The sequence below is a fragment of the Pieris rapae genome, chromosome 5 (genome assembly GCF_905147795.1).
Source record: "Pieris rapae chromosome 5, ilPieRapa1.1, whole genome shotgun sequence".
Lineage (NCBI taxonomy): Eukaryota > Metazoa > Arthropoda > Insecta > Lepidoptera > Pieridae > Pieris > Pieris rapae.
In genome coordinates, this window is record NC_059513.1 from 5127394 (window position 1) to 5138400 (window position 11007).

Consider the following 11007-nt stretch of genomic DNA (forward strand, 5'->3'; position numbering starts at 1 on the left):
ATTTTAAATTTCGCTACACACTACAGGTTTTTATATCGTTAAAGAGTTAAATATTTAAACAAAAACGAATAAAAAAAAAAAGATTAAAATAATAAGTCCTCATCATCCCAATAATGTGGAAGGCAAACTGGTTTAAAATCTCCTGCTGACACAGATGGAGTGGAAACTACTCCCACGGGCTTTACTTCTAAAATTTCGATAGAATTGGTCTGCGATTCGGTAGGTGAAAGTTCTGTAAATGAAAACGTAATGCATAATCGTTTCATCAATTAATATTAAAAGAACATTTGTGCTATTCACACGTGGTAGAAGTGATACTATCAAAATTTTTATATTATTAAAAGTTGTCAAAATTAATAATATAATGCGACTGCTTGGAGCAGTTGTTTGACCGCAAAATATACCGATGCAAGTTCATTTACAAGATGGATTTCGATGAACATTCACTGCTTCTTGTACTACTATTAGGTACGCGTAGGCGTAAAAGACACCGTAGTATGTGGGTGAGTCCAATACTACAATCAAGGGAAGAGAATGGAAAATTTCATACTTTGTGAGCTGAGAGAAGACACTAAAAAGTTTTTTGAAAACTGCAGATCGCCGTGCGGCATTAGATTTTTCTTTCAATTAATTCTTTATTTCAATTTTAATTATTAAGTTTAATATCAATCTTTAATTTTGATAAAAACCAAAATAATTAAAGTTTGAAGGTCGATAAAACTAAAAAGTGACAGTAAAAAGAGACATTCACAGATTTTACTTAGGAGAAAATGAGACAAGTGCATAGAATAATATATTGGAATTGTTTTGATATATTTCTTGCGAGATTCAGTTCAACCGAGTTAATCTATTGAAATATAGATCATCACCATACCAACAGGAATGTCGTCATCGGCACACTTTTTCCTCTCGGTGCAATTGGGGAGAAGACGACCAAAGTTTTTCTTAGCCTTAACCATTTTTAAACGATGATATTCTTCACGTTCCTAATCGAAAAAAACATTCGTCTTAGCTCTCTCGTTTAAAAAATAATGAAACTTCAAATTTGTTTTGTCAAACATGATTGCGAGAACTTATTAAGTTATATATTTAGTCTAACATCTATCACTTGTGCTGTCGTGTTACCTACACTGCTAGTTACGAAGTTTCAAGGATTTTAGGCATACCCTTTCGTCCATTTCAGTCAAAATATAAATTTCAGTATTACGAAGCTTAGGCAGGATAACTTTTTCAATTCCATTCACCTTTCTGAAATATAGAAAAGTCTATACAATACAATATGTATAGACTATTACTTTTAAGAACCATAATTTATTTTGATAAGATTTCTTTTGTTATTATTCTTAATTAAGAATAATTACTTAACGTATATTGTTACAATTAATCAGAGCCGAGCAAATGCCCCGAGTGTGGTCGATGCGTCATGTGGGTAAATTGGCAGCACAAAGAACACGAATAATTATCGTACCGTATTTTATTAAGATTAATTCCTTTTAACATTACAAATAACAATTTAGCTTAAATTATAATTAGCAGCGGGTTCAAGGCACCTATCACTTTTAATCACAGTCTACTCAACCACAAATCACATAGAACAAACTCGGTCCAGCGTCACTATAAATTACAATACTCCATTGAATTCTTCTTTATCCTAAAGTCTGAACGCACTGTCCAAGATTGAATCTATGACCTCAGGTATGAGAGTCGCATGTTGAAGCCACTAGGCCAACACTGCTCATAATCAGAATACATATTATACAGTTTTTAATTATCTATTGATAAGCGTGCAATTCGAATAATTAAATTAAATTTCAAATTTAGTAATTTGTTTTTAGATAAGTAGTTTCTTGTTTTTGAAAAGTTGTGGTAGTTTTTGGCGCCATGGATAATCATTAGAAAATAAGTAGGCACAATTTTCGAATGAGTTCCTGCATAGTGGAAATTTGTATAGATAATTTAAGCTTGAGATTAGTAAAATACAGATATTTTTATACAAATCTCTAATTTTAGGTAACCTAATGTTAATACTTACCAGCTCTGCCTCACTTATCCATTTTTTATTATTTTGTTACAATGTTGGCCAATTTTATTCACAGCACTACTAATTATGATTTACAAAGCTTGATAATGGAGACGAATGTAACGGCAACATGGCTAGTTTTATAAATAAAAGTAAACTACTACTAAGTACAAATTATCTTAATCTTCACAGAATATTATAATCGGGACTTGCATTGAGGTGTTTTGCGCTAATGCACTTTGTACCTAACCTGAGGGTCGTCCTCACAGCTTCATCCAATAAAAGGCAAATGTTTCTCAACGAAGCGAATTTTATAAGGATCCTTATGACTTCTCTGAACGCGCGTTTGGTCTCACTAGTGCGATGGCCTCCAGCTCCTAATCCTGCGTATCGGAAAGAATCTCCAGCAGTGTGGTCCTCAATCGGTTGTAATGAAACCGTTGGGACTCCTGATATATTTTCCGAGATACGCTGTACACGGATTTGCGCCTAAATTTATAATAGCATTTAATAAAGTTATTTATTTATTTTATTTAACCATTTTAAGCTAAAGTTTTATTTGCAATGTTAAAAGGAATTAATTACATTACACACAAAAGCCAAAACGGAAAACACATTGAAACAGAAACATAAAGCACAGTTCTAAGATTGATTGATTGGTAGATTGAAATATACATATGTTTAATTTGAAGCAACAAACAAATGGTATTAGGTTAATAGGTTATGTCACTTATGACCGAAAGTTAAAAGTATATTCAGCAATTTGAAACTGTAGCGTTGACCTTAAACTCGGCATTTTCTGACATTGAAGAACCAGAATTGTTAATTGCTTTATTGTATATTAAAAAAAAAATTTAAGGTTGTTATATAACCTATAAATGACATACCTGTCCCACATTTTCTAACACTAAGGCATTAGATTCCCCGTTGGTAAATTTTATTCCTGCTAACGATATGTAAGCTTCTTTCAAAGAATGTCCTACTAGCGCTTGGACGGTTGCTAGCGCGGCAGTCGCCTGGCGACCACGAAGACGCAGGGCTTCAGCCTTCCTCTTTAACAGCTGGTAGCCCCGATTTACTTTCTCTTGGCGTTGTTTAATTTCACGCAACATAAACAGAGATGCAGTAACTGGATAACGATTCTCAGAATTCATTTTTCTCTCTTGACTTTGACTAATTTTGTGACATTAACAATAAAGCACTATGTTTTGTTTTTTTTGGGTTTCGTTGTTCAAATTTAAAATAAAAAGACGCATTCATATATATAATTAGTATAATATATTTTTTCAATACAAATACATCTATACATTTTTTAAATGTAAATTAAACTAATTTTATTAAAGCAGTCTCTTTATATCTTGACACGATATATTTACGTCGGAGGCACAACTTTCGCTACTACCACTTGATAGTTTGTGTTCACCCTACAAAATGCATTTGACTCGAAGATGAATAGATATTAGGATCCCGTTCGTTATAGTACCCATCGAGAGGAAAGGTTATATTAGTCGGGCCCAAGTAGACTAGATCATTGGAGCCCATTAACACATTGTCGGGTTGCGGTAATTGCTATGAATCCGGAATTATGTCCGCTGCATTATCTAAATCTCAACTGTCCTGCCAGTAGTTATAGTTATTCGGGGGTGGTGGAACCGGCATCGGTGGGCCGTTTGGGGGCGGAACTGCACCAGCCCCATATGGAGAACTCTGCGGAGACCCATATCTGGGTCTAAACCAGGGTCTACTTGTGTATTGATATTGATTTCCCGCGTATGCTGCCAAATTTTGTCCCGTCGCATTTGGGTAAGGATTTTGGTTGGGATATGCGATATTTGGAATGTTCGGTGCTGGATAATTCTGATTTGGTACAGGAGTAGTTGAGGGTGAAAAGTTGGTTTGAGTCGTGTTTTGAGATATTGGAGTTGTTCCTTGATATGACGCGTTTGTTTGGGTCCCATTTGTGGGATAGCTTGGGGGCGGTTGAGGTTGTGTGGTTTGATTACCATTATAATTCTGGTTTGTTGAGCCATTTGTATATGTTTGCTGAGAAACGGAGGAGTTAGTCGAAGTGAAAGATGCGGTGGGTGTAGTTGAACCGTCTGAGGTAAATGTTTGTGTTTGATTCTGTGTGGGTGGAGCATATCCTTCCTGGGATGAGGAAATATAGTTTTGACTATTCGAAATACTGGAGTCTGTGGTGTCAGTCGATGTCGATTGACCGTTCGCATTAGCAGGGGCAGTAGATGGTTCTTGGTTTGGGGGAATTGTGTATTGTACGTTCGGGTTTGTAGGCATTGTTATCGCCCCAGAGTTTCCTTGCATAATGTAGTGTGGAAGACCAGGATATTGCGATGTTGGTGTTATGAATGTAGAGTTCTGCGGAAGCATTTGTTGGATCTGTTGGGCCTGAGATACGGGTATCGCCTGGTTATTTGGAAGGGGAGAAGAGGTTGGTTGAGCTGTCTGTACAATGGGTATCGTACCCGATACATTTAAATTGGGGTTCGTTAACTGTTGTCCTGCAAGCGCTGCATTCAATTGCTGAGCAGATAGTTGGGCATTAAGATTTATACCCGCAGGCATAAAATGCGAATTCGGGGGCATGTTCATTGGCATTAAAGGCATATTGTATTGAACACCTCCAGGCATGCCCAACTGGTTTGGTTGCACCACAGTAACGTTTTGACCCGATTGGAGGACTTGCTGGCCGAAAAGACCAGGCGGTAAACCATTTTGCACCAAATTTTGGGCGTTTGTGGGTATCATGTAAACTTGGCTATTTGGTTGACCCAGCATTGTGGGCATTTGACTGATATTTATCGGATTTTGGAGAACCGTCATACCTTGTGGTACGGTTATCATTTGAACGTTTTGTGCTGTATTTTGCACTTTATTTGCAGTCAATTCATGTTTACTCTCTTTGCTAGCTTGAATGTGTATAGAGTTTCTGTCAATCTGTTTAATATACATTCCGTCTTGAGTCATACTTGAAGCTGATACGCTGTAAATAAGAAGTTATATTTGTAATTTCTGCTAAAAAAAAATGAATGTATATTTGTATGTATAATGTATAACAGAGAGAGTGTTCAGAACACACACATACACAGACACACATACACAAACACATACATACACAAACACACACGCATACACCATGTGGTTTCCTTATAATTAATATAATTGTCTATTCTTTACATATTATCATTTTATCGATCCGAAGTGGTGGAGGCCTGATGACCTGTAACACAGGTGCACAACCTTTAACAGGCATCAGTCTCACTTAAGCAATAGCAGTGCTCCTAAGAAGAATGACAATTATTGTATATGTTTTTGTGAGAAATAAAATAAATATTATTATTATTATTATAACATTAATAGCATTCACAGATTGTGTACCTTCAATACCTTAGTAATTTATAGGGAATAGAGAAAATAAATTCAAAAATCTTACTTCGTCTGCTGCCCGGAAGAAACATGTATAATGGTCCCATGAGGAGGATTAATTTTCATTCCCATACTGACTACCGTGTTGTCTTTAGCTGAGGAAATGTTATTGATTACAGATATTATGTACAGCCAAATTTTTATAAATATTCAAGTTTTTTTTCGAGTAACCATACGCTTTAACAGTTCTATTTTAATGCACACACAATTTTGTGTTATAAAGATTATAAACTGGCAAATATCTACCCTGACGCACAAGCACGCTTTACAAATATAACTTATTAGCAACTTTTTGTTGATTGTGTGGAACTTCCATTATTGCATTACATGATTCCTAGAGAATTAATATTAAATGCTTCATGTTACATAACATTACTGGACACATAGAAATAAGACTATACGACGAAGCAGAGATGTTTAGGCGCCTTGAATTGTGCATTATGCATGCATGTAGTATCTAGAAAATATGGAAAAGGCCTTTTTTGTTTGCGATACATCGCAGCGTCTCTATGTCAATTTCTTTTTTCTCGTCCAGTGAAACGCTCTGTTGAAGCAATGGAGCTCTAACATAACTTAAAAAATATAAGTTTAATGACGCAGCTTTGAATCTGGCGCGACATGATGACATTCTTTCTGCACCTGCTATTATCAAGAATGTAGCTTGACGACTGAAATATAATTTAACAAAAATAATCGAACGACAAAAAATTTACGATAGGAAATAACGCCTTAGAAAACGTATAGTTAGTCATAGTAATTAGTTTTACATTGTCGCAAACCAGGATCACCACGGAGAAACCATCATTTCCTTGGAGACGCTTCTTTAACATTGGGCATATGTATAATAATTTCTGAATTTTGCCAAATGTGAAAAATATATTACAAAAAAAACAAATCTCTACTATGACTACTACACTGCTATAAATTCCGAAGTTTCAATTAAAATGTATAGTAAAAAATACTACGCTAAGTACGTATGTTTAAATAATAATTTACGCTATTTTTACATTTCAAACAACTTATATCGGAAACTCGAAGGCACGTTCAAATCCAGAAAACATTTAATTTTTGAAAAGAAGATAAAATTTTCAACATAAGCTTCGCTGACTGAGTTCGTCAAAACTTGTGGATGTTAAAGCAAGAATAGTCACACCAGGCTGCAAAAAAATTTATCAACGTTCAAAGTAACACAACTTATTTTTACCAAAATGTATCTCTTTCTCTTATCAATAAGGAGGAATAAAACTCTAAAGACAAACACAACAAGAATATTCAAACCCACTAAAAGCTTAAACAACTCGGCGCCGGTTGTCCTCTTTTGCAATTATTAATTTATTATGCTCTTAAATCACCAAATCTAAACTCATCACCAGCTTATTTTTTAAATATTTTCTCCAGAATATCTGCATCTGTAGATCTAAACAAATTCAAAATAGATACACAAAAAATATTATTACTGGACATGTCAATAAAAAGTCTGTCAAAAGAAATCTGAAAGAAATAGGGTTGATGATTGTATGCTTAGTTATCTACTTAGTTAATGGGTCACACATGTACCAGAATATTCTACATGCTAAAGCGTACATTGCGGGTTTTACCACTCCAATAAAGTTACATTTGTTTTAAATTTACGCATTGCATTTAAATATTCAGAAACTGAGTTTAATTTACGCATAAAGGAACCGCAAATGCTGACAATTACGCATTAGATATATTACGCTATTTTCCGTCCTATCGCTGTTTATGCTATTAGTCTACTATCAGTTGTATTGTTGTAATCTTCAATGTACCTGCAACTGGAGTCCAAGATCGCCCCTCTCTCGACGAGGACTTGTCCTGGCTATGTGACCTGTGCCAATAATACACATACACAACATTCACTGGAGATTAGGCATTTGTTATATCACCCAAGTATAATACTACAATAATTTTGAATTTATTTAAGTGTGAAGTCATTTACACAACTAAAAAAAATCAAAAACACTTTAGTATTATTACTGTTTATTTAAAATTTCATTAATCATTACTATGTATATAATTAGAGTAGTTATTGGCTACAGGCAAGCAAGTGGGACATTACATAATGTATCTGACAGGCATAAGTGTATGAAGTGTAGAAACTGCTTCCCATTCGGACAGATTTTAACACGGACAAGGGCAGAGACTAGACGAGTAGCTATAGGGCTCCAATATACCTGTTACCACGTTATCTTCATTTCTTTTTCCACCCTTTAAGTTAAATCTTACATCAAATGTCAATGTCAATGTCAAGCCCGTACATTGTATTTCCTGTATGTAAGTTTGCATGCATTTTCCGATAACAATTACGGTCAAGAATTTTGAAAGAATTTTTGCTGTAGCCATTCATGGAAGAAGATTCTATGATGTTGACCTGTTATGAGTATTTACTCAAAAGACAGTATGTTAAATCTTACCCTGCAGGTGCAATGGGACGAAGCTGCAACTGGCTTGGAGTTCCATCAGACAATCTTTTCTGACCTCGAGACTCCTGTGAAATGCCTTTACTGGATGATGTCTGAAATTTGACATGTAATAGTCAATCGAATTGAGCATGTTAATTTAAAACCTCTGACTCAATAAGAAAAGTCATGCAGCCAACATTATTAATAGTAAAATGTAATTTATTCATATAAGTAACCCAATGTACACTTATGAATGTTGAAACAATGATAATGATTCCAAAATCATAGGTCAGAACAAGAATTAGAACCCATACAACCAAAGTGTGGGAACGGAGGAACATTGAAAGGATTTAAATATTAATAATAAGGTTAAGTATATTAAATTCCTAAACATTAATAATAATGCAAGAAACATTAAATTTGCAAATTGTTAGTTTATACAATTAAAAAAAACAAAACTATTATGTGATGAGCACAATGTATAAAGTTACCAAATACGCTTTAAAATGTGCAGTAATTAAATCATATAAAAAAATTTGAAAATTTTTCATACTATACATATAAGTCATAAACATATTTTACCATAAGATACTTGCATTTATAACAATCAACTACCTATTAACATTTCATAATTTGTCTTTATGGGACTTGTCCAACAATAAAGAATTATATTTCATAATTAACATTGGCTATATCAGATCTCTCCTCTATGAGATGAAATAAAAGATAAAATTTTAGTTAAACAGAAAATTAATTCAAGCAAGGTTAAAAGAAAATTAGTGTGTGGAAATGCTAATATCAATAAAAATATTGCATTTGCTCACTGATATTATTTGAGGTGATGATGCTTGTCCTGTTGATATTATGTTTATAAGAGGAGCACTGCTTGCTAAGGGCTGTTGAAAAACACATTAAATTTAATACAAGTTCTTAAACTTAGCAAACAAATAAATTTATGGACTTTTTAAGTGGGATTATTATTTTAAACTTCAAGCTGTGATTTTTATTTTATGCATAATCTAGCAATGTATTTAGTCTCATAGTAAAAAAAATACCTACATACATTCCTGAAAAAAGATGTCTTTGAATCAAATTATATTTTCTTACTTAATATTTTTGCTTAATTAAATATAAAAATAACAATAAAGTACCAGTTATAAAAAAGATAACTATACCTTTTGGTTAAGCTGCATTATTGTACCAGATGCTTGTAATTGCTGAAACTGAGCAGCAGACAAGGGCAATGTTTGCTGGAAACTATTAGCTGGAGCAATCTGCAAATTGAAATTTGAAAAAAAATTAAATTGAATAATTATATGAATAGTAAATAAAACATGCAATGTAAATTTGTATAGTACACTTACAGACACAAACTGTTGAGGTTGCAGATTCGTTAATCCAGTTTGATTAGCTGTAAGATCTTGAAACTGTTGATATGGTATTATCATCGTCTGTGATCCCGGTACTGTCCATTGCATATCTGATCCTTGCAAATGATATCTTATATCTTTATCACCTTTATCCGTACTATAGAATATTTTTTGAGAGGAACTGGTGCTTTGAGCAGCACAAACAACTGGAGTAGCTGTCGCAGAGCAAACAGTTGTATCAGCCCCATTAAATTGAGCTTGTGGGAATGTTAACCCGTTTGGCAATATCATTGACATTGATGATGGTACTCCGCTCAAACGTAACTGTGTTACATTAACAGGCTGTACATTAGATATATCAACCAGCTGTGTTTGACCAAAATTATGCTGCTGTAAAGCTCCTAAAGACTGAGCAATTGGTAATGATGTAAAGTTGGTATTAGATACTTGAACACCTGGTTGTACTATTGGTATTAGTTGACCATTTTCCTGATTGAGAACATATTGTTGCTGGGGAAGAAGCTGTAACACTGTAGGTGGCCGAACTGTCATTAATGGAGCTGATGCAGAGGCAACACTCACTACAGGGGGAATGACTGAGGGATTTGTGGATGTGTTTAATGTTGACGTAGATGATAGTGCTACAGAAGCAACAGGCGGCGGTACAGGAGGCGGAGCAGTTGTTGTTAAGGTAGGAGGTGGTACATTAAGCGCAGGTGGTGGTCCTCCTGCCTGTGCGGCACTCCACTGAGCCAGTTCAGCTCGTATAGTTTCAATAAGATTCTGTGCCAAAGATCGTGCAGCCGCCAAAGCCTCAGATCGTGTGTGATGCAATGCTAGATGCAATGGTTCAAATTTATCACTTTTCAGGACCGCAACAACTCCTGTTTCAGATCTTATATATTCTAAATTTGTCCCGTTCTATAAAAAAAATATAAACTGGTAAATGAAGCTAGAAACATTAATAAATGTGAAAGCGCACAAATGAACTTACGGGTCCTAAAATACGAGATTTTATATCAAATGCAGCCGGTGCATTATCCAGGCCTATATAAACTTTATCAATTAGACCTCCGGACATTGTTTTAACAATTAATTATTTAGTTATTTGTAAAGTTTTCATTTACTTGATAAATGCATCTTTTTGCAAAATATTGTAAATTGTTTTGACTTATTGAAATTATTGACATTTGACTTATGTCTTGTGACATGCAGTCCATAACCCATAGATAAACTAATAATAAAGGTTATGAGTGAGAAAGGGGGAACGTAGCATGCTGCATGAAGCAAATAGCCATGGAGCGAGAGAAGGAAGCAAGGAATTGAGAAAGATTGAGAGAGAGAGTATCGTTTAGTAGTTAGCAATTCAAATAATCAAGCACTAGATGGCAATTCTGAGTTTTGTGCAGTAAACGTAGATTTTTTATTTATGTTATCATTAGCAATGGGTAACCGGTGTGAATATAGATATACTAACACATGGAGTGATCATATACTGGTACATGATCATCCATTGGTACATTTATGATCATCAATAATTATTTACAAAGAAGTTCCACTTCTAATGCGTGTACTTTGTACGCACTTTTTTCATTTGCTATCTGGCAATATTAATCTATCTTTTCAACTAAAATAATTAAAAAATAGTTTTCACAACAAGCATGTAGAAAATAAAATTACCCCAAAATAACACTTTTTGTTTAAAATTATGGCATAAACTATGACAAGATGGAGAAATGCCTCACTTTTA

At 34.3% G+C, this 11007-nt stretch overlaps 2 protein-coding genes across 3 annotated transcripts; both read right to left on the reverse strand.

Moving 5' to 3' along the window:
* Positions 1-46: 46 nt before the first annotated feature.
* Positions 47-3186, reverse strand: LOC111003198 (V-type proton ATPase subunit D-like). Its single transcript, XM_022273595.2, has 5 exons — positions 2908-3186; positions 2271-2509; positions 1167-1248; positions 875-986; positions 47-232 (listed from the first exon to the last, which is right to left on the reverse strand). The coding sequence occupies exons 1-5, from the start codon at positions 3172-3174 to the stop codon at positions 84-86; spliced, it is 849 nt and encodes a 282-aa protein (XP_022129287.2). The 5' UTR covers positions 3175-3186; the 3' UTR covers positions 47-83.
* Positions 3187-3299: 113 nt separating this feature from the next.
* LOC111003193 (dual specificity protein kinase splA) lies at positions 3300-10441 on the reverse strand. 2 transcript variants are annotated; one of them, XM_022273589.2, is made up of 8 exons: positions 10252-10441; positions 9252-10178; positions 9063-9161; positions 8712-8783; positions 7900-8000; positions 7255-7313; positions 5472-5559; positions 3300-5021 (listed from the first exon to the last, which is right to left on the reverse strand). In XM_022273589.2, exons 1-8 carry the CDS (start codon positions 10336-10338, stop codon positions 3629-3631), a joined length of 2826 nt encoding a protein of 941 aa, XP_022129281.2. In that variant the 5' UTR covers positions 10339-10441; the 3' UTR covers positions 3300-3628. The 2 variants fall into 2 exon arrangements, with proteins under 2 accessions (XP_022129281.2, XP_022129282.2); XM_022273590.2 differs by lacking the exon at positions 8712-8783 and having other exon boundaries at positions 10252-10440.
* Between the last annotated feature and the right edge of the window lie 566 nt (positions 10442-11007).